Genomic DNA, 25,145 nt, shown 5'->3' with positions numbered 1-25,145 from the left:
AAAACAGTGGTTATGCAGAGAAACAAGAAAACTAGGTCTAGGAATTAAACTAAACTAAATGTGAAAACTAATTAATAGGGAAAAATTAATATACTATTAATTCATATCTTAGCTTAGCATTAAACCTAAACCGTATCCAGACTTTTCAAAAACATATGACTCTTATCCAAAATCCATTCCTTAAAATCCATAAAGTATTTCCATTTGTGTAAAAGTGTCTGCTTTGTCATACTTCATGCTCAAAAGAACCAAAGTTCCTTAAATGACAGATTCCATGTTTTAGAAATATCGTTCAATATTACAAATTAATTGCCACACCAGGATCAAATCGCCCCCATGTCATCTTTTTTTTAACATTGTTTGAGGGATCCCATAAATATTAAATAATATTTTCTAATGAAATGATATATTTAAAATGATAAAATAAAATCAATTTTACATTTCTTAATGCCTTGATCCTCTGATTCTTCAAAATAGGCAATTCTACTTCTTAATTTCGCATTTCAGTTAAATAATTAATACTGACTCATTTCCTTAGAATGAGGAATGAAAATGAACACAGTATCTGGAAGTCTTTGAAATGACTATTAAAATCACCTGATTTAAAATGTTGGGTCATTTTACAATGTTTGGATTGGATTGGATTATTCCATAATGCCAAATTCACACTTGTCTATCTTTCAACGCTGGAAAAGAGGATCCCTGTTTTAATGTATCGGGGCTGTAAAACTTGCCAAGATTCCAGAGGCAGCACACACTCACTCACCAATTAGGCTAAAAGAAGGGAATATTCATAAAACACCTCATTCTAAAAGAATAAAACATATTGATGTTAATATGACTGAGTTGAAAATCTGGTAAGTTAAAGTATTTTATGATGATCTCAAGTTTGATGAGTCAAGGGAGTTTAACTTGATATAAACATTTCTTCATCTACCGGTAGTTTATCTACCTGTGAAAAGTAGTAACTTTGGAATCCATCTTAAAATATATATTAATGTCAATGTAATGTTCATTTTGATAACATTAATCTTAACCAAAGACTTAATTGGAGTTTTAATCATCAATCAATATTTACTGAAATTGCACCTATGGATTTATATATAGTTAATTCAATATGTTGTGATATATGTTGAGAAAAATACAAATCCAAACATTTTAGAGAACCAATATAATAGCAATAGCAATAGCAGTTAGACTTATATACCGCTTCATAGGGCTTCCAGCCCTCTCTAAGCGGTTTACAGAGTCAGCATATCGCCCCCACAGTCTGGGTCCTCATTTCACCCACCTCGGAAGGATGGAAGGCTGAGTCAACCTTGAGCCGGTGAGATTTGAACCGCTGAACTGTAGATAGCAGTCAGCTGAAGTGGCCTGCAGTACTGCACCCTAGCCACTGCGCCACCTCGGCTCTCTGTAAGAGATTGCAAGAGATTGTACATCCAATCTCTTGCAATAATCTATAGCTGTAGTGGATCCTAATGTTAGTAAATCAAGTTTGTTACAACTAGTAGTATAACCAGACTGTAAACACATTACTGTTTATAAAGCAATGGGGTAATGACATTGTACAATTGAACATTGTACAATTATCAAGGATAGTCATAATATCTGCACATAAGAACAATTTATGTTAATATTGAATGCAACCCTACTGTTACTATTTTGAGATTGTCTAATAGAAATAGCCAGTGATTTAAGAACTAAATTGAAGATTAAAAGAGACAGGAAGCATCCTTGTTGAGTGCAATGATATAACTTGACATGTTGAGAAACAAATCCATTTGTAATAACTCTAGCTATGGGGCAAATATATTAGTTTTCAAAAAAATAATAATTTTCTATTCAATTAGAAAAGCCCCTGACTGTTATAACTCAGTATAAAAATCAAAATCCTGATAATTGACCAATTCAGCTTGGATAATAGCTCTCTAATATTAATCTGGAATTTCAGTTATAAATTGTCTTGTTTCAAACAATAACACATTTTTTGTATCTTTTTGTCAGATTCTCAGTATTTCCAGTCAATATATTTCAGAGATAATTGAAATTGTTCATTGCCTCCAATTTAAGCTTTGCTGCTACAAATATTTGATATGATTTGTCTGTGAGATTTCTAACATATAACAAAAATTAAACCTTAATCATCTTTTTATTTATTTATAGGAAAGTAATCATAGAGTCTTAAATGTACCCCAGAGAATTCATTTATTCGTAGAGCCTTGTTTTTTTAAAAGAACAAACTCCCTTCTTAATATGTTCTAGCAAGAGAGAATGTCTTAGAAGAAAAATATTCAAATATCATATTGACCAATCTATACTTGTTAAATTTCACAGTTATCTTTAAAAATGAAGATGTGTAGTTATTAATGGATGTAACCACTGTGCTCCCAGCTTTGCTTTCTCCCTCATAATGACTAGTTATAGAGCCGAGGTGGTGCAGTGGTTAGGGTGCAGGCCACTTCAGCTGACTGTTATCTGCAGTTCAGCGGTTCTAATCTCACTGGCTCAAGGTTGACTCAGCCTTCCATCCTTCCGAGGTGGGTGAAATGAGGACCCGGACTGTGGGGGCGATATGCTGACTCTGTAAACCGCTTAGAGAGGGCTGAAAGCCCTATGAAGCGGTATATAAGTCTAACTGCTATTGCTATTGCTATTGTTATCTGCAGTTCAGCGGTTCTAATCTCACCGGCTCAAGGTTGACTCAGCCTTCCATCCTTCCGAGGTGGGTGAAATGAGGACCCGGACTGTGGGGGCGATACGCTGACTCTGTAAACCGCTTAGAGAGGGCTGAAAGCCCTATGAAGCGGTATATAAGTCTAACTGCTATTGCTATTGCTATAGTTGAATATATACCAGTGTCCTGACAGTCTGCATTTCCAGCTATCCTCCTTATCTTAATATTCGTTTGCAGGAGTTTAGGAAGGTGAGAGATGGAAGAAATTGGTTTAGCATATACCCGAATTGTAATTTATTACCACTAATTTGCACTTTCTCAATCTGAATAGAAATGCAGATATGCTTCAAGAGCTTTATTTTTTCCAACTTTGCAGTTCATTCCTCTACTTTAAAAATGCATTTGAAATTCATCTAAAGAAGAGAACTCACCCACTCACATCCGTAGCTAGTATGTGATGTCAGATAAAATGACCTGATCTCCAACTTAATATTCTGAGAAAGACTCAGGAAGACAACCATAGAGCCTTAGAATCATAGAGTTGGAAGGGGCATAAGAGATCATCAATAAAAGTCAGCTGCACATCTTTACTATCCCAGAAGGTTCTATGTAACACTTAGGGATTCTACTAGAGCTTCTCTCTTGCATTGCTCTGCATTTTAAAATAGCACATGGGAAATATTGCTCTGCATGTTAAGCTTCATTTTGTTGGCAATGTCTATAACTTTCAAAGGAAATATGAAATCGGCAAAGACAGCAGAAGGGACCCTGGAGGTAGTGAATTAACATTGAGAATTGTGTGCCCTTGTTTCAAAGAATGGTCCTTGAGGTTTATATGAAGTTTCATAAAGTTTCTGCAAAACCACACACATACACACAACTCACAATAGTGTAGCAAGAAGGAAGCAGGAGAAAAGTATGAGCATTTTTATATTTTTGAACTTCTACTTTTGTTTAAAACCAAGATCCAGTAATTGTGTAGGTTTTATTTTAATTATTTTTCTATATTATAATAATTACAATATGCACGCACAAGAGCATTTATATTTTTATAAATGGCCATTTCGATTTAAATTTATCATCCATCCTGATGGGGTTTTTTTTTTTTTTTTTTGCCATTTATAAAACTGATAAAATCATGCCGTTCCTAGTAGACTAATGATTTCCCACCTGTAATTTTTATAAGAATCTTTAATAAAGCCCAATTTTCTATTTCTTGTGTAAAAGGCCCATGCTTGTCTAGAAGATAACCACTTATTCCAAATTATCCTTTCTATGTATAGTGGCATCTTTTATATCTAAACAAGATATATACAATGTATATACTGTACATATCAGAATCTTTGATGAGTTGATTGTATATTGTAGTTTTCTGACCCTCCTCGTTCCACACCAAAGTACACCCTGAGCCAAAGATGAGTTATGGCATTTAATTAACAGACAGACAGGTCCTTGGCAGCAAACCGGCACAGACAAGCTTGGGCAGCAATAAATGCACATAAGGCTTGGCAGCAATCCAGCCTGCCAAGCTCACAGTAATGTCCTCCGACATTCAATCCGGCGTTGACTTCTGCAAAAAGGGCTGTGTGCACAAGTAGCCTTTTTATAGTCTGGAGAGGAGCCTAATGACCACCAGCTGAGTGCAATTACCTCCTGTAACTGCGCAACTGTTCCTGACGCCTATTAGCTCTTCGATGCTGTGCATCCAGGAACAGCTCACTACTGGCATCCGGCTCACTCCCCCTTGTCTCCTCCCCACTGGTCCAAGGCTCAGGTTCCTCCTGGTGGCCAACCAGCCTCTCTGCGCCCTGCTCGGAGTCGGAACCCTGTCCAGGGTCCTCCACATCCTCCAGAGCCGACTCATAGGGCCCCTCGCTCTCGGAGTCTGGTGGCAGCTCCAACGGCACCTTCTGGGCCACAACACTGTAGGTTTGTTGTTATTGTTGCTGTTTAATGGAGGAGGAGGATAGCTTGCCATTTTTTAAACCAACTGCAATTTTCCATTGTAGGCATTTGGGTAAATAGAGACTGATAAATCCTCACAGACCTTTTGATAAAGAGATGTAGTAAATGTGGCACAAAGCCCATAGGAAATTTCATTTCATGGCATGGTACTCATTAGCCATCTTTCTAGAAATGTATTTAGTAATTCAGTGTTTGATTTGTGCTAAGGAGAGAAGAAACTGTGATACTTTCAAAATTAATATGTATTCCTGAAACACATGGAGTAAGAATATTGTGACCTTGATTGTATTTACCTATGAGGCTGGGGAAAGACAGATCTAAGAGCTACTTTCAGAAAGATTTTCATCCTGTAATCTCCCTCATTGCTGCTTTCTCTTGGAAGTGAGGGCAGCGCCAAACAAGTATTCTCTTACTGCCTCACTGTGTAATTTTAATTCATAAATGGAAAATTCTGTTGTTTTTGTTCTTTGCAACACTAGTCACTGTCATGTGCGCAGAATAGATTCAGACAAGGACATGCTTTTTCTCCTGGCATTATAAAGTAGAAATTTAAATTCAGCAGGCGTAAATCTAAAAAAGTCACTTTAACTAACAGCATACTGCAATGAAGACAAGGGAATACCCTTAAAACTTTGTTGAAAATCTACCCCAAATTGTGAAGAAAAGATACAAATCTGAGACAATTATAAAATATGTTTTAAAACATATATACTTAAACATATACTTAAAGATTTAGGTACTTTTTAATAAAACTTTGTGGCATTTAATTATTTTCAAAAAGGTTTTGTTATATTGGCAGCTTCAGAAATCCTGCTTGTGTTGGGGAAAAGAAACTCAGAAAAGTTTCAGAATCTCAGGAAAGTACAGCTGTGATTTTAAGGCAAGGACAGTTAAATGGGATAATAAATCCAAAGTTCCTAATTAGAAAGAGTAACAGAATTGGAGAACAAAAGAGGGGTGTTTTGGGAATGTTAGGCAAGAGTTGTTCATAAAGCAAAAACTTTTTAAAATTTAGATTTAGATTTAGTTTATTTGTATGCCGCCCTTCTCCGGGAGGGACTCAGGGTGGCGAACAACTCAGAAAGGGGATACAAACACAATACACGTAATTAAATACACAAGAGTCATACGGCCATACAAGTCAAGAGGGGAGGGGAACTCATCACCCCCAGGCCTGCCGGCACAGCCAGGTTTTGACAGCTTTCCGGAAGGCCTGGAGAGAGGTGAGTGTCCGGATCTCCGCGGGAAGTTCATTCCAAAGGGCCGGAGCTGCTACAGAGAAGGCCCTCCCCCGGGTAGTAGCCAGATGGCATTGGCTGGTGGACGGAACCCGGAAGAGGCCGACCCTGTGCGATCTAATGGGTCTGTGGGAGGTAATTGGCAGCAGGCGGTCTCTCAAGTACCCAGATCCAATACCATGAAGGGCTTTATAAGTTACGACTAGCACTTTGAAGCGTATCCGGAGACCGATCGGTAGCCAGTGCAGCTCGCGGAGGATAGGTGTAACGTGGGTGTACCGAGGTGCACCCACAATCGCTCGCGCGGCTGCATTCTGGACGAGTTGAAGTCTCTGAATACTCTTCAAAGGCTGCCCCATGTAGAGCGCATTGCAGTAGTGGGGAGGGGGAAGGGGGAGACACCATGCATGCAATTCCAAAAGCTCAGCTGTGCAATGAGCTGGTGAGATATTTTTTCCAAAATAATGATTGAATGGGTAATCATTCTTCATGTCATTTGCCAGCCAAGAATAAGGATATGGTCCTCTAAGAACTTGGATTACCATCTGGGCAGAAATACACCATGTCTTCTCTTCTAAAATAGAGAATTACTCACAAGGTAAAATATATGACAGTTGAGAATCCTTAATTTCATTCAAACGTATCCAAAAGGGGGCTTCCCCCCCATAAAAGTTAAAAGCAGTTCCATCTGTACATTTAATAAGTATTCCAGACGACCTTTATTCAGCTCTCAAAATGCCCCACCTATTGTCCATCTTCATGATGGACCAGAGCTTTCTTCTCTCTGAATCTTTCCTATGTATCTTTCTCCTCCTCCTTATTTTCCAAATGATGAAAAGCTGGTTTGAAAGGCCCGCTGTTACTCTATAGGCTAACTGTTCTGTAATTCATGAGGGAAGTCTGTTTTCCATACGAGAGATTTCTTCTCTCCCCTTCTTCTCTTCAGAAATGCCATTTTCTCTTTTCCCAAGACTTTGTGTCTTCTTGCTTCACAGGGCTTCCCATGACCTGTTTTTGACATGCATTTTCTAAAGCTGACTTACCTCCGTTCTCCTTTTCACCCCACTTGGCTCAGAAAAGCACCTGAATGCAGATTTAGCACTATGTTACTACAGTCACAATTAATTAAAACCTTTTGAATAAGGGTTTGTTACTGTATCACAAAGGGAATGCCATATTCAGGGTTTTTCTTTGCATATTTTTTGCCATTATTCCTCAGACGGGATTTTAAATATATGTATATACTGTATGTATGGCCAGATAAATGGATGGATGGATGGATTTTCAAAGCACCAAACACATGTATGGAAAAGTAAATTATAATTACTAGGAAGGAAACACTAGCAATGTGTTACTGTTTTGCTTGCATAGTAGGGATTATGGCATTTTTTTGTAAATTCACAGTTCAAATTGTTGAGATTAGTAATATCTATGCATTTAAGAGTAATAAACACTTTTTTCAGTTTGGAGATTGGTTGATAGTCTCTACATGATCTAGATTCTCAAAAAATGTTGATAATGGGCATTATTGTAGGTGTCAAAGTAAGTCTAAAGTATTAAGGACAACTCAGAATATTCTTGTATATATGTTTGGGAAATTGATGGACGAACTGCAAAATCACCCTGAGGAGAATCATAAAGCTTGGAAAGCTATTTCCAGATAAATACTTTTTTCTCAATCACTATTCTCAGAAGTGCTGATCTGTCACTTCAAGGATAGCTGTTTTATATACTTCCAAATGATTTGCCTATTTGTTTGTTTTTATCCTATCTTTATTATTTTTATAAATAACTCAAGGAAGCAAATATAACCAATATTGATATCCTTTCCTATTGGAGCCAGATCTAAACCAAATGTTTAATGCATAGAATTCTCAAGGTTTTTAAAATAAAAAATCTGAAAGAATATCATTGCATAATGATATGGCGAGGTGGAGCCGAGGTGGCGCAGTGTTTAGGGTGCAGTACTGCAGGCCACTTCAGCTGACTGTTATCTGCAGTTCAGCGGTTCTAATCTCACCGGCTCAGGGTTGACTCAGCCTTCCATCCTTCCGAGGTGGGTGAAATGAGGACCCAGACTGTGGGGGTGATAGGCTGACTCTGTAAACCGCTTAGAGAGGGCTGAAAGCCCTATGAAGCGGTATATAAGTCTAACTGCTATTGCTATTGCTATAAAGTTTGGAACTAGAAATCATTTTTCTTGGGCATTCCAGTAAACTTTTGTGTGATCCTTCTGAAAGAAAAGCTGCAGAATTTGCTAATGTCAGGATTTGATCAAACGAAACAGCTTAAATGCAAGAGTTATCAGTAAAAAAAAACTGTCATAACTCAGAATCCTATGGATCCATTATATACTGCAGATGTAATAATTGTTATCTGCCCATTTATGCCATGGTCTTCTGATTTATGACTACATTTTTGCATTTTATTTCAGAGAATACATATTAGAAATTGTTTTATTCTGTCTTTGTCATCTGGAAATATACGTATATATTATATAATGCCTACTTTAACATGGTAAATGTTTTTGCTTCAGGCTATTCTTCAGAAGGGAAGATTCTTCCAATATCCTCTTCCCATTCTAGGCAAAAATCTGGTCCATACAGTATTCTATTTATTGCCTAGCTGTTGCATCCATTTCTTCTGCAGTTTTCCTATCATCCTATCTTAACACTTTGCCTTTGTTTGATAATCTCTTCAAAATAATTCACCTGCTAGTTTGACCTTGGGTTGATCCACCCATCCATCCATTGAGTTAGTGAGTAAGTCAGTTTGAACATTGCCTGACTCCCAGTGACTCTGGGAAGTTCATAGAACTTTTAAAATCTTCAAGTGGCTTCCTGCCTATCTGGAGTGCTTGGCCGTCCCAGGAAACTTAGAGCATATAAAGCTGCTGTATTCTAGAGTCACAGAGATCGACCTACCTCAGCATTGTGAAGACAGGAAATGCCAATGCGTCATTGATGGAAGAGTTGAACACCTTTTTCGCCCGCTACGAGGTCAAGAGACCTGACCCTGTAGCCCCAGACCACCGGCCCTCCAATTCCCAGCCACTCATCCTGCATGAACACCAAGTGAGAGCTGTACTGAAGGCTGTGAATTCCAATAAAGCTGCAGGTCTGGATGGAGTGCTGGGGAAAGTGGTAAAAACCTGTGATGACCAACTATCAGAGGTCCTAACAAGGATTTTTAACATCTCCCTGCAAATGGCCAGTGTTCCATCATGCTTGAAAGCAGCCACTATCATTCCAGTCCCAAAGAAAACAGCAATAAACAGCCTGAATGACTACAGAGCCATTGCACTGATGCCTGTCGTAATGAAGTGATTCAAGAGACTGGTTCTTCAACACCTCAGGTCATGCCTTCCATCAAACCTCAACCAACATCAGTTCGCCTACAGAGGAAATATAGGTCGACAGGCGATGCCGTTGCTACTGCCCTACATTCTGTATTGAGACATCTAGAGAAACCTGGGAACTATGTCAGAATGCTTTTCATAGACTACAGCTCGGCCTTCAGCACCATTTTTCAGGGCATCCTCATTGAAAAGTTGACTGATTTGAATTTCCCCTCTCTCACCTGTGATTGGATTAAAGACTTTCTGATGGACCATCCACAAAGAGTAAGCTTTTGTATCCTCCTCCATGAAGCTCAGCACTGGCTCTCCTCAGGGCTGTGTGCTTAATCCCTACCTGTTCTTGTTGTACACACATGACTGCACATCTTCTGATACATCTAATAGGATAATAAAGTTTGCAGATGGCATCACCATATTGGGTCTTATTACAGAAGGAGATGAATCAGCATACAGGGAAGAAGTCCAGAAGTTATCTACATGGTGCTCATGTAGATCTAAACATCAGCAAGAGAAAGGAGACGGTGCTGGACTTCTGGAAGCAGAGAGAGGAACCTGCCCCACTCTACATCAAGGGGGGCTGTGCGGAGAGGGTCTCCTCTTTCAAATTCCTAGGAGTGCACCAGGGGTGGGTTTCTCGCCCCGTTCCAACCGGTTTGGTTGGAATGGGGCCGGCGGCGTCCTCATGCACGCGCGCGGTGCACGCATGCATACTAGCGTCTGCGCGACGCTCCAGCTGCTCCTGGACGATCACGCAGGCGCTGTATGCATCCTGCGCATGTGTGGAAGTGCAGAACTCGTCAAAACCGGGTAAGGACCGCGGGCGGGCGGGTGCGCCCTTCGCCGTTCCTGGAAGTTACTTACTTCCAGGTTCGGCGACCAACCGGTTCGCAGGGACCGCCGCGAACCAGTTGAAACCCACCCCTGGAGTGCACCTTAACCAAGATCTCACCTGGAAAAATGTCCCAGGTGGTCCGGAAGGCTCAATAGAGACTCCATTTCCTTCGTGTCTTGCGGTAAAATAAAGGTGGAACAACGGCGGATTACTTCCTCTTACCAGTTTACGATAGAAAGCATCCTCACATGTTCCAGCATGGTATGCTGGCTTGACAGCCACAGACAGAAAGGCATTACAGAGGGTGATGAGCACAGCACAAAAAATCATGGGCTGCCCCCTTGCTCTACTGGGTGAAATTGCCAGGACCTCCTGCCTCAGCAGAGTGAGGAAAATCCTCAGGGATGATTCCCACCCTGGTCAGCACATTGGGCAGGAGATATAGAAGCGTAGCCAGCTGAATGAATAGGCCGGAAAATAGCTTTTATCCTTGGGCCATCAGGCCATCTCTGCTGCCTTATTTTGTTAGGTTTATTTTCCCCCTCTCCAATTCTTTATTTGTTCTTCAGGGGCAGTTCAGGTACCTCTTTGTTAACTTCCTTTCACAGAAACAGTGCCTTCCAAATATTTCCTGTAGGCAGCTAAACATCCTCCCATTCTTATTATTTTCCCACTCTTTCCTTCAGAACTCAAGGAAGTTCAGAGTTTAGGAATATTCTTTGTCTGCACTGTGGTCTATAACCTCTCAACAGATTTTCAACAATATTCAAACTCGGGGACTGTGAAAATCAATCCAAATTTTTCCATCTTTCTTTTCTACATGTACTTCTTGGGTTGGTTTGTAGATAGGTTTCAGTTAATTTGCTGAAATATTTTTTTTTTGTACTAAAACTGGGCAGATTGTATACTAAATTTAAGTACTGGAGAAAATGAAGGGCAGATAAAATGCAGATCGGTGGGATTTGTGTATGTGAGAATATGGTGTGGAATATTCAAAGGATTGGTCTAGTGATTGAATTTAAACTGATACTGACATTGACCAGATATAAATTACTGCATTTTTCAGACTATAAGACGCACCCTTTTCCCTCAAAAAAGAGGCTGAAAATCTGGGTGCGTCTTATACACTGAATACCGCATTTTCTGCCTCCCCAAACCCCACCCCCTTCACCAAAATGGTTGTGTATAGCCTTTAAGAGCCTTGCAGAGTGCTCCTGGTTGCTGGGGAGGGCAGAAATGAGTGAAAAACAGGCTGTTTTTTGCTCAATTTCGCCCCCCCAACCCCCAGGAACACTCTATAAGCCTCCTAAAGGCTATGCATACCTTTTTTTGACAAAAATGGCCCCGTTTTTGAGAAAAACTGACCTTTTTTGCTTGTTTTTGCCCCGCCAGAACCACTCTATAAACCTCCTAAAGGCTATTTATTCCCTTTTTTTGGAAAAAATGGACCTGTTTTCACGAAAAATGGGCAGTTTTTGGGAGGTCTGCAGAGTGCAAAAACTTTTTTTTTTTAAATTTGCCTCTTCAAAACCTTGGTGCATCTTATATTCCGGTGCATCTTATACTCCGAAAAATACGGTAATACGGTACATCCATGTATGTAGATAGTGTATCTTATTAGATGAATGATGCATATTTTTCAATCCCTTTCAGTCTGCCTGTTTCTCAGAAAAATAAAAGTTCTAGAGTAAATGTCTTCACCACTCAAAAAAGAAGTTAAGATTGGCTGCTCCTTGTGTATGATATTATATGCAACTCAGAATGAAAATCTACCCTAAACAACCCTAGAATAATTTGATTCTACTTGCCAGATCTCTGGCACCTATTTGGGGCTTAGCCATTTTTGCCTTGTCCCATTATAACATCTGCAAGCTTCCCCCCCACCCATCACTATACTTACCATGGTATCCTTCTGCGACGACTGCGGGGGGTGGGGGTGGGAGGCACTGTTTTACGGTGGTTCTCCTCTTACCTCTCGGACAGGTCGCAGTCGGTGTTAGTCGGAGGGCAGAGATCGACCCCTAGGCCCCTAACATATGGGGTGCCGCAGGGTTCAGTCCTGTCCCCCCTACTTTTTAATATCTACATGAAACCACTGGGCGAGATCATTCGGCGGCACGGGATAAAATACCACCAGTATGCGGACGATACACAGTTGTATCTGTCCGCCCCGTGCCAACTCAATGAAGCGGTGGATGTGATGAGCCAGGGCCTTGAGGCTGTTAGAGACTGGATGAGGGTTAACAAGCTTGTGCTCAATCCAGAAAAGACCGAGTGGCTGTTGTGCTTCCCTCCCACTAATTTGCCAAGTGTTCCATCTCTCAGGCTGGGGGGGTCAAATACTAGGCCCCTCAGACAGGGTCCGCAACTTGGGAGTCCTCCTGGACCCACAGCTGACTTTTGAACACCATTTGTCAGCTGTGACCAGGGGGGCATTTACCCAGGTTCGCCTGGTACACCAGTTGCGCCCCTACCTGAACCAGGAGGCTCTCACAACAGTCACCCGTGCCCTTGTGACCTCTAGGCTGGAGTACTGCAATGTGCTCTACATGGGGCTGCCCTTGAAGAGTATTCGGCGACTTCAGCTAGTTCAGAATGCGGCCGCGCGAGCGATCGTGGGTGCACCTCGTTTCACCCACATAACACCTATCCTCCGCGAGCTGCACTGGCTACCTGTCGGTCTCCGGGTACGCTTCAAGGTGCTACTTGTCACCTACAAAGCCCTCCATGGTAGTGGATCTGGGTACTTGAGAGACCGCCTACTGCCAATTACCTCCTCTCGACCAATTAGATCCCATAGATTAGGCCTCCTCCGAGTTCCATCAGCCGGTCAGTGTCGACTGGCAACTACGCGGAGGAGAGCCTTCTCGGTGGCAGCTCCGACCCTATGGAACGATCTCCCCGTGGAGATTCGTACCCTCACCACCCTTCAGACCTTCCGCATAGCCCTCAAAACCTGGCTGTCCCGACAGGCCTGGGACTAAAGATCTCAACCCACCCGAATTGTATGAATGTTGTGTTTTTTAACGATGTACTGTCTCATGTGTTTAATTTGTATGTCCTCCCTTCCTTTTGAACTGTAAGCCGCCCTGAGTCCCCCCAGGGAAAAGGGCGGCATATAAATAAAACTACCTAAACCTAAACCTAAACCTTCTTAAGAAATTAATATATACTTGCCAGGGTAAGCGTGTGCTTCTCTAAATTTCTCTTCCTAAGAAATGGCTAGAGCAGTGTTTCTCAATCTTGGCAACTTGAAGATGCCCGGACTTCAACTCCCAGAATTCCCCAGCCATGGTTGCATGAGTAACTAAATCATATCCCATTTACGGCTGGAAACATCTTCAATGACATTTATTCTTTTTTTATCTAGAGATTCAGGTATATAAAATAAATGCTAATTTTTATTTTCTATAGTTCATTTTCCAAATAGAAAATTCACTTATTCACAAATTCATACATCCTATTTATCTTCCCAATTCATAGTCTAACTGGCAAGGCTATGCTTGAATAATACATACATACATACATACATACATACATACATACATACATACATACATAATATTGCATACATTATAGTGTATCTATAATATATGAATGATGATGATGATGATGATGATGATGATGATGATGATGATGATGATGATGATATTTGGATTATTTGGATTTGAGTACAGCAAAAACTACTGGGAACATCAGGTTCAGAAGGTTTAGAGAATGAGAAAGTCAAGATCTTGTGGGACTTCAGAATTCAGACTGACAGGCACTTGGCCCACAACACACCTGACATAACAATAGTTGAAAAGAAAAAAAGTATGGTTCATTGCAATACCTGGAGATGCACAAATTGAAGATAAACAGCAAGAAAAAATCACAAAATACCAGGACTTGCAAATTGAAGTTGAGCGACTGTGGAAAAAGAAATTGTGTGTTGTCCCGATTGTAATTGGAGCCCTTGGAGCAATACCCAAAGGGCTACCTCGGTATTTGGAAATTTTAAATTTATCAGACTTGAACATTCTGATTCTACAAAAAAACTCCCTACTTGGAAAAGCTTATATCCTCCAATGTTATCTTAACAGTTCCTAGGTTCTTAGTTAGGACTCAAACTGTTGAGCTACCAACCAGCCCCAAAGGCTGTGAATCTCACCAAAGATTATCATCATTATCATCATCATCATCATCATCATCATCATCATCATCATCATCATCAGTTAGTTCTTGAGACTGCAAGTACTTTGCTAAGTGGTGTGATCATAAAATGTAACCACATTGTTCCACAGTGGAAATCCCTGCAATCCCAATTGATTCATTGACTGAATTCTATGGTCATTATGTGAGGCAACTCCTGCTGGCTTCCCACAACCAAAGTTAGTGTGGAAGTGGGCAGGAAGCTACAAATCCCAGGTCCACAGGCTGTTTGGGGGGGGGATTACGGAGGTTATAGAAAGGTATGAGAGGTGTGCAAGAGACATTGTGTGGATTAGGGAGGTTATGTAGGGCTATGCAAGAAGCTCCTCATACATTAGGAAGGGTGTGCAAGTGGAGGCACTGTGGGTCAGGAGGATGTGGAAAAGGTGCCATGCAGATGAGGGAGGGTGCAGTGGAATGCATGGGAGCTGTTATGCAGATCAGGGAGGGTGTGCAGGGAGATGTGAGAGGCATGAGTCATTGAGAGTGCATGAGTAGCTCTGTGCAGGTTGGGGAGAGGGCATGAGAGGTGCCACATGGGTGAGGAAAGGATACCCAGGGGTATGAGGTAGAGGTGATGGGATATGCAGGTGATCAGCACAGTGCAAGTACAGAGGGGCTGAGGTGGGTACATGGGTGGGGCAGATTTACTGCAAAGATTTGCAATCTTCTCTGCTGGCTTCCCCTTTGACGTTCATCGGAAACCAGCATGGAAGTTTGAAAATGACTATCATGTAACTGGTTCCACCACAAAGCCTGCTTCGCCGGCCCCGGGAGAGCCTCAGCCGCCGCTGCTGCCGCGTCCTCCTCTACCGCCGGCACCTCCCCCGGAGGAAGAGGCAGGGCGGGCAGCGTCCGCGGCCCTGCTCGGGCCCCCCCAGGGCTTTCTGCTGCCCCCCGCGGGCTTTCTGCTGCCCCCTGCGGCTGAGCTGGACCCTTCCCGCGGGCTGCTGCTGCTGGGCAGCCCGCTTTGCCCCGTGCCCGCTGTCAGCTGGAGGAGGAGGGCTACCTTTGGAGATACAGAGGCAAAGAATGAAGCATGTAGAACGCCCTTCTGTCGGTGCACTGTTGTTGCGGCGGTGATGACGCACGGTGATGACATCGCGGCTTTAGCGACGCAGTTTAATCACCGCTATTTTGATCACCGCGGTTTTGTCGTGCCACGCATGTAACTGTGGGGCATTTGGCAACTGGTGATCAGTGCATGTGAGTTGCCAAGCACCCAGATTGAGATCATGTGATGGGGATGCTCGGATGGCTGGTAGTCTAAGAACCAGTTGCAACCACCATTAATTCAGTGCTGTTGTAACTTCAAACAGTCACTGAATGAGTGGTCATAGGTTAAGTTTGGCCACCAGTCTCACAAATATGATACCAGGCAGTTAACACATACAGACAATATAAAATGGTATTAAAGAGTAAAATCTACAGAGGTTATCAAAGGTAAATCCAAACAGAATTAATAAAAGCCTCACAACAGTCATGTAAATTCTGACCCCTATGCTGTGCAGCACATCCAGCTCTTCAATGTTTTACTTAGGATACCCACATAATGTGACCCGACAACTGCGCGATAGACATATGTGCGCTGACAAAATAGCGCCGATTGAAACGTGATGTCAAAATCGTGTCCACAAATTCGTGCCGTCAAAATCGCGCCGACAAAAGCGCAATGACAAGCACAATAAAATCGAAAAAATTTTAGGGTTAGGGTTATAACGTACGTATACGCATCCCACTATGTTAAAGGCCCAGCACATTCACTGGGCTGTCTATAGTTTGTTGATGACGCGATTTTGTCGTCGCGCATTTGTCTGTGCGTTTTTGTCGAAAATCAATTAGCGATTTTGACGGGGCTCATTTGTCCGTCACGGTTTTGTCGGCGCGCGTATGTCTATCGCGCATTTGTCGGTGAACCCCACATAAAACCAAGGACAACAATCCCCAAGATTTTTACATTTTCCCACAAGATTGGGCAGGCAATCTTTGGGGGTTTTATTGTGGCACATCCTGGTGTTTTCCCACCAGAGCAGCATTCCTCATGCAGCTCGCATTGGAACAATCTGTCATTCAGGGAATCATCCTTTCTGATGTCTTCTTCTGACTCTTCATTTTGATACTGTGGCACACTTTTGTCACCCGAAATTTTGGTGAACAAATCTTTCTGCCTTCTGGGCCTGCTTTGAGTGCGCCTCGTGTTCCATCTTCCACACATGTTTATTCATATAAAAACGTGACATAAAGGCACCCATTATTATTGTACCATGACATTTTATGGTGAATAGCAATATATTGACATATTGTTGATTAATTAATGCGATTATTCTTTGTTAAAGTATTCCAGCAACTGATTTTGAGATGCATACACTATACATAGCTATATGGACCATGTTTGAGGAAGATAATAGATATGTACAAGATGCTGGTTGGTTAGTCTGCAATCTTGCAAAGCCAAACTTTATAGTGTAGTTTTGCACCTTGATTTTCAGGATCATGAAAACCAAAGAATATGCTTAATAGTAAGATAACCTCCAATTCCTTTTAGGTTAGGATTTTAAGCAAGAAGATTAATTTTAGCGATGTACACGCCAGATGTGGTTCAAGAGATAACATCAATCATTCAGCAGGGGGAGGAAATGTAAGTAGAGGTAGTATCTTACATTGTTCTCCAGGCGTCTCTGAGGAACCACACTATATGTACTAGCCCTTTAATCCTCTACCAAGATTGCTTCTCTTCTTACTAATGCTTCACACATTAACTTGGTCTAATAATGCATCAGCTTTGTGTGCTGAGTGGTATATCCCTTCTTCCCCCCAAAGTTTCAGTCCAAAGGATAAGAGCCAGGTTTTCTTCACAAAGCATCCTGTTCTACAAGCACTGATGTAATGACTTAATTGCTTTGATTCTTCTGAATTCCATCGTTAATCAAAGCTTGAAAACAAAATGAAAAAGTATTACAAGTCCTGAGTTCTGAAGAAACAATGTCAACAGAAAATTACCATTGCTTGATTAAAATGTGAGGTATATTGTCACTGATTCAAAGGTAAGAGAAATGGATTGGTCCTAATCTTGCCAGATGGCATTCATAGCCACTGAACAATGGATGTTAACTACTTATAAGTTGCTTTCATTTCACAGTGGGAGATACATGAATCTAGGGCTATCTTAGGAGTCACTTGCTCAGTTGAATGGTTTGACCCTTTCAGCAAACTTACTCCAAGCAATCTAGTGAACTCCACTTAAATATTTTGAGATATTCCACATGTCAAAATTATAAGACAATATTTCCACTAATGTTTCTCAGGAGCTAAGGAAGTTTATGAAATAGTCTAGGACAGCCAGCTGGGGGATTCTGGGAGGTGAAGTCCACAGGACTTAAAGTCACCAAGGTTGAGAAACATTGGTCTAGGAAGAAAAAATTGTCCTGAGCAGAAAGTCAGGAAATGAAAATAAAACATCCTAAGGAAAATGGAAGCTTTAAAAGACACACTTCTACACACAGCACTGAGGCAAATCTTATCTTCATCTTTAAAAATAATCTCACTTTCCTGATTAACAACCTTACATATCAATGAAAGAGATTTGAAATGATTCCACTAATTTACTCTTCCAATGGGATGTTTGCTGTATTAACCTGGATATCATTCCTTCCTTTGTACCATTATTATTTCTTTCTAATATTCTGCGTTTTTCATACTAGACACTTAACCTTTTCTATTTTTCTTTCTTCTTCCTACAGATATAAAATGCATCTTTTTCCCGTGTCTATAGCTCTCTATAAACTTACAGATATATTTTGTATATTTTAAACAGGTGCAAATTGTAACCAAGAAGATAGACTTGAGTCATGTGACTTCTAAATGTGGTTCCCTGAAGAATATCCGTCATAGGCCAGGTAATGCTAAGATTTTCCAGAGAGGAAATGGAATTCTGTAAACTCCAGAAATTCTGCAATTTTCTACAGTTTCATTTCTAGGCAGTCAGGTTCCAAAACCATGTCTGGATTATTGGGGAAAACGGCATCCTCCATTTCCCTAATATCTGGTCTGTTGCCATTGCTACATGGCAGGGTAGGAGGAAGGAGGTCTCTAACAAAGCCTATCCATCAGCCAAGCTGATATAAATGAGATGGGAAGAAGATGAGCGACACAAGAGCACTCATAGAAAAGCCTTGAGGGAGTAGATTGGCCATAACTACTTCTCAGTGCATTCTTTGAGGAATTTATGATTGTGAAACTTTTACATTGGTTTCTCAAGTATGTCCTGCATTACATCATTGAAGTACATGGGAACTAAATTAAAGAAAGGTTGACTACATCAATCTGGTAATTGGTCAAATGTGTGCTGAGAAAATCATATAAACAATATATCTGGTAGGTATAATTCACAAGGGTTTTTTAAAGGAAATTTCCCTTTTCCAGTAAAACCAAATAATTGCAGATAAATCATTGGAGTCAAATATACCAAGCCTTTTAAAATAGATAAACCAACATGAAGTGATTGGTTGTACACATTTTCTAACATTAAAAACATAAATATTGCCTATATTTAGCATTGCAGTGACTTAAGTTGTAAAGTATCCATCCATCTATCACTTAATTTATATCATGGGACACTTGTAAGTAGTCGTAGTGGCTTAATTAAAGTTAAATAGTTAATAGTTAAAATATAATACAGTTATATATAGTTAGTACAGTTACATATAGTTAAAATAAAAAATATATATAGTACACAGAGACCACAAACCAATATCTGGCATTGATACCTCAGTGCTCGGTTCCACCACAAAACCACGGACGACAAAATCGCGGTCAACGAAAGCGCGCATTTGATGTCATCACAGCGCGACGAAAACATTGCGCTGTGATCGAAAAATGTAAAAATAAAGCGAAAACCTTACCCTAACCCCCCCCCAAACCTAATCCTAAACCTAACCCTAAACCTAACCCTTAACCTAAGCCTAAATCTAACCCTAAACCTAACCCTTAACCTAACGCTAAACCTAACGCTAACCTTTAACGTAACACTAAACGTAACCCTAGCGCTCTAAACCTAACCCTAACCCTTAACCTAACCCTAACCCTAAACCTAAACCTAAACCTAACCCTTACCTTTATGTGAATCGGCTTGCTTTAATTTTATTGTTATTTCAATTTTTAATATTTTTCATCGCGCTGTGATGACGTCAAATGCGCGCTTTCGTTGATCGCGCTTTTGTGGACCGCGGTTTTGACGGGTCACGCAGTGCTCTCCTGAAATGCTCCATCTTCAGCTATTTCTGGAAGACAGTTAAAGTTGTACCTAACTGGACTTTGGGTAGGAAGCCATTCTGGGAATGGGGGGTGGGAGGGGAGGCTGCTCTAAGCTCCCATCTACCCTCCCCAAAATGGACAGTCAGCTGCTTCTCTTGGCATGATCCAAATGGCTGTGCCAATGGGAAAGAAGAGGCCCTGCAGATTACCTGGCACCAAACTGTAATGGCCTTTATATGTTAAAGCTGGCACTTTATATTGTCAGAGAGAGCCGAGGTGGCGCAGTAGTTAAACGCAGCACTGCAGGCTACTTCAGCTGACTGCAGTTCTGCAGTTCAGCGGTTCAAATCTCACCGGCTCAGGGTTGACTCAGCCTTCCATCCTTCCGAGGTGGGTAAAATGAGGACCCAGACTGTGGGGGTGATATGCTGACTCTGTAAACCACTTAGAGAGGGCTGAAAGCCCTATGAAGCAGTATATAAGTCTAACTGCTATTGCTATATTGAATTCAGAAGTTAACAGGAATATGGGAGACCACCAAAATCGCAGACTTGTAACCAAAACAAAAAGGTGTTTGAACAGTCTATGCAGAATAATCATTTCCCAACAAGTTACTGGGATCACGTCAAAACTGGAGATGTTGATATACCAGCCTATTTACCTGCTGAGAATATTTTTGCCCCATACTACTTAACTTACATGGTTTCTCAGTTTTCTCACTCATTCCAAGAAGAATGGAGCCGGTGTCTTCCCCCAAAGTGATAAGCCTAGAGTTAAAGGGACTTCCACCAAATCAAATAGGTCACTATGTAGAGCTATGTCGAGCCAAGGTGGCGCAGTGGTTAAATGCAGCACTGCAGGCTACTGCTAGATCAGCAGGTCAGCGGTTCAAATCTCACCGGCTCAGGGTTGACTCAGCCTTCCATCCTTCCGAGGTGGGTAAAATGAGGACCCAGATTGTTGGGGGCAATATGCTGACTCTCTGTAAACCGCTTAGAGAGGCCTGAAAGGCCTATGAAGCGGTATATAAGTCTACTGCTATTGCTATTGCTATTGCTAGCTGGTTGAAGCAAGTTAAGAAACCAGTGCTTCAGAGTTTTCAGGGACACGAACGGAAGTCCTGTTTGAAACTGCTTTTAAAAGCAGCGCACTTTTTCCTGGGACCACAAAGGCAACTTTTTTGTGTTAAAATCTGTTGCAGTGCATAGCCCAACATCACCATTATTTCATCATTGGCAGAGAATCTTTTTAGAAGCCTGTAATTATTGAAGACCAATAAAAAAACTGCATAATTTTATTTCCAGAGTACATTAAACTTATCTATTAGTGCAGCACTTCATTTACACAAACTCATTAATCTCTTGTATTTTAATTATAAAATTTAGACTATGATCGAAGTATAAAAGTAACTAAATAGTTTACATGTGAATTCTGCTTCCTTAATTTCAGGAAAAAATATGTTTCTCCTGAAAGTTACATTCGTTTCATTGTTAGCACCGTATATAAAACAACTTGATAGGAAGAATATCTTTCATAGCAGTAAAATACTAAAATATCCAAAGAAAAATTATATGGCTATACTGCAGTTGTTTTAAAAGGAAGGACAGATGTTTGTCATGAGTGTTTCACACTATTTTTTTCCTGGGTGTTTTCCAAACATTGTTTAAATGTAACTATTTGTTGCAGTGGTGGGTTCCTAACCAGTTTAATACCGTTTATTTGCTTATTTGTTTATTAGATTTATATGCCGCCCTTCTCTCAAAGAACTCAGGGCGGTGTACAACATTAAAAAAAAACACATATTACAAAAGTTAAAAAGGAAATTAAATAAAGTATCCAAAAACAAACCCAATTAATATTAACAATGCAATTTTAAAAATTAGATTAAAATTAACAATTAAATCAATCATTTATTTTATTCTGTTCAGGCCAGGCTGGCTTGCTGGAAAAGCCAACATTTTAGGGCGCGTCGGAAGGACCGGTTTGCTTGTGCTTGTGCATGCACTCACACGTGAGTGCAACACTTCTGCGTATGTGTGCAGAAGCATCTGGGTAGGCAGAGCCTCCTGCCGCCACCACTACTGATTCGGCTGAACCGGGCCAAGCTGGGAGCAACCCACCTCTGATTTGTAGGCATAAGCATATTCATATTATGTACGTCACACTTAAAAGGATGACAGAAATCAGCAAAATTGTGACAAAACGTCTATTGATTATTAATTAAAATAGGGCAAGGTATGACTTGGTGGCTTAAGAAATTGCAGAAAATATTTTAAATAAAAACCTCTACTATTATTCTTGCAAGTATCTCCATATAACTTTTCAGTGTCCTTTTTAAAGTTAGTGCAGAGCCAAATAGCCCTTTTCATCAATCCCACCAGGATGTGATCCCAAATCATTCCGAACAAAGATTTTTCGCTGGCGTCCTGGCCATCTGGGAACTAACTGGCCAATTCACTGTTCCTGCTTTTGGTTCACAGGGAACAGCTAGTCCAATCAGAATCACGTCGACCTAGTGTGGTTGCAAGGAGGTATAGTCCAAAAATGAAGTCCAGGAACTGTAGATGCAGTGCTGCTTCAGTTTTATGATGGCTGAAATTAAATGGGAAAGTGAAGGTCACATAGTCTTCACCACACCATTGGTATAATACAGTGGTGGGTTTCAAAAATTGTTCGAACCTATTCTGTGGGTGTGGCCTCCTTTGTGGGAGTGGCTTGCCGCCCATGTGACCGGATGGGAGTGGCTTGCCGCCCATGTGACCGGATATGAAGATGCCGACGACACTTGTCAGAACCACCTTAAATTACCTCACACACAGCACTGGCATGCATGAGAATATGATGCAAACTTGTTTTTTAAAAGGCATCTTTGGTTTGCGTTAAAACAACTTCAACACACGCAATGTTCTGATTGCACCACAAACGCAGGAGTCATCCTTACCTTTCACAGAGGCAAAACTGAGTTTTATAAATATGAGCATGATAGTGTAGAATAATCATATCCAAGGACCAGTGGTGGGTTTCAAAAAATTTTGGAACCTCTTCTGTAGGTGTGGCCTGCTTTCCGGGTCCTCTGGTGGAACCTCTTCTAACCGGTTCGGTAGATTTGACGAACCGGTTCTACCGAATAGATGCGAACTGGTAGGAACCCACCTCTGGTATAATATGTAGTTAAGGTTTTTCCTATTAACCACAATGAAGCCCATGACCTGGGTTTAGACTGCAGAAAGCCAAACCACAAACTGATTTAGTGTGTTATACAAATCTGTGAAAATTCACCAATTCCTGTATATCTCAGATTCCATTTGTATGGCAGATATGGCAGATATATCTCATTTTAGCTAATTATAGTCAGATTTTCTAGTCATGAGGCCCACTGCTATAAAATGTTTGTCTACAATTAATGTGGATTGTGTGCATATGTTTGTTTTCCTTTTGTCGTGTTCTCATCATATACTAAATATTTTTTTTCAGTTTGAAGTGCATAATAACCAGTTACACAGTAGGTTTAAATGCTATTTAAATTCTAGATCCAGAAGAACTGTGCTCTTTTAAAGTATTTTTCTCTTCCCCCGTAAACTTATAGGAGGGGGTCGAGTGAAAATCGAAAGTGTGAGACTCGATTTTAAAGAAAAGGCTCATGCCAAAGTTGGCTCACTTGACAATGCTCATCATGTGCCTGGAGGAGGTAATATCAAGGTAAGACATCAAGGGTTATAAACTTGACAGCTTGTCAATATGTTAATTTAATGGATTATCTATTCTTTTCTTTAATATTGTGGAGTTGTTTAATATTCTGGAGTTCTTCATAGTCCTATAGGTAAAAATGGCAATGATTTACATAGAGATAGAAGTTCCTACTACCTCATGATGTCCCGCTTTAGGCTTGAGTTAATTGCTTAGCTCTTCCTTCAGAGGAGACTTGAAAAAGCAGGGAGATTCCCAAGGGTGAAAAGTCCCACCTTATGCCATATCCAAGTTCCAGATATTTCCTGCCTCCTCTCTGAAGTCAAAGTTTTACCCGATGACCACTGGTTTATGTACAAAATCTTTCAGGTTTCATCTTCACTGTATGTTTGATTTAGTTTCAGCCAACATTCAACAAAAGAAACTCCCGACTCTTTTGGTTAACCAAGAATAGCTTTATTGAAAAATCCATCTAGGCACAGTAGAAGCAAAGTCAGTTCTGGGATTTTTCCTGGGAAAATATACATAGCTGTTCTGATTCCCCTCGTCCCACACCAACATACTCCGAGCCAAAGATAAGTTACGGCATTTAATTAACAGACAGACAGGTCCTTGGCAGCAAACCGGCACAGACAAGCTTGGGCAGCAATCCAGCACAGATAAGTCATGGCAGCAATCCAGCCTGCCAAGCTCACGATAATGTTCTCCAACATTAGTTCCTGAGTTGACTTCTGCAAGAGGGGCGTGTGCACAAGCAGTCCTTTTATAGTCTGGAGAGGAGCCTAATGACCACCAGCTGAGTGCAATTACCTCCTGTAACTGCGCAAGTGTTCCTGACGCCTATTAGCTCTTCAGTGCCAGGCATCCAGGAACAACTCACTACTGGCATCTGGATCACACTCCTTTGTCTCCTCCCCACTGGTCCAAGGCTCAGGCGCCTCCTGGTGGCCAACCAGCCTCTCTGCGCCCTGCTTGGAGTTGGAACCCTGTCCAGGGTCCTCCACATCCTCCAGAGCTGACTCATAGGGCCTCTCGCTGTCGGAGTCTGGTGGCAGGTCCAACGGCTCCTGCTGGGCCACAACACATAGCTAACTCCCCTTCTGGGTAATTGGTTGATAGTTCAGCAATTGAATTCAATTCTTTTGCTTTGGGACAAACTGTCTGCTTCGGTCAAAACATTCTTCATTACTTGGCCTTGGTGGATGACATCTCTCCAGCAACAGACAGTTCACTTGCATTCCACAGCCTCCTTCCATCCTTAGGAATCTACGCCCTCTGCCCAGCCACCCCCATCACTGTTTGGCAAAGCTGTGAGCAAAAGCAGGTGTAGGTAACTATGGAGTTGAGTCAGGTTTGACAGTGTCCTTTTTGTTATGGAATACATTACAATTCTTTTTTGAATATTCCTATTTTTTTAAAGAAAAAAATAATGTTAAATGCAAAAATTTAACAAAAAATGATTTACTTCTCCCTCTTTTAAATCTACTGGGGGGGGGGGCAAACATTTTTACATATTTATTTTTTATGTTCATATGAACCTCATTGATTTTTCTGATCCCTACAAAGCTTAACTATGTGGTTTTCGTTAACTACGTTGTATAAGCTGGAGTATTTGTTTTATGATTTAAACAAAAAAGTTAAAATATTATTTAAATCAATGTTTCAATCTTAAAAAGAGTATACAGAATGTCCAAAGAGTACAAATTATCTTTAAAAAATTGTTTTAGCCCAGGCCCAGGGAATCTGTCATGAATTAACCTGTCATTCAATTAATTTGGAAAGTCCTGATCGACAAAACAAAATTTATATTCCAACATTTCCCACATGACTCTTGCCCATATCTTCATTTTCATTTAAGTTCTGCAGTAGGAGATTTCTGGTGATGAAATTAGGACATCTTCACAAAGAAGCTGGGCAAATCACACAAAACTGTAATCTCCTTCT

At 41.0% G+C, this 25,145-nt stretch overlaps 1 protein-coding gene across 1 annotated transcript in view; it reads left to right on the top strand.

Moving 5' to 3' along the window:
- Positions 1-25,145, top strand: part of MAP2 (microtubule associated protein 2) — a 107,203-nt gene that overhangs the window by 81,700 nt on the left and 358 nt on the right. The window contains exons 12-13 of the mRNA XM_032233930.1: positions 18,076-18,157; positions 23,101-23,213. Of these exons, the coding sequence (XP_032089821.1) occupies positions 18,076-18,157; positions 23,101-23,213 (195 nt within the window). The remainder of the gene's footprint in view (positions 1-18,075; positions 18,158-23,100; positions 23,214-25,145) is intronic.

Source organism: Thamnophis elegans, chromosome 1, assembly GCF_009769535.1.
Source record: "Thamnophis elegans isolate rThaEle1 chromosome 1, rThaEle1.pri, whole genome shotgun sequence".
NCBI lineage: Eukaryota > Metazoa > Chordata > Lepidosauria > Squamata > Colubridae > Thamnophis > Thamnophis elegans.
Note: the sequence above shows the minus strand (reverse complement) of the source record. Positions and strands in the feature narration are given on the sequence as shown.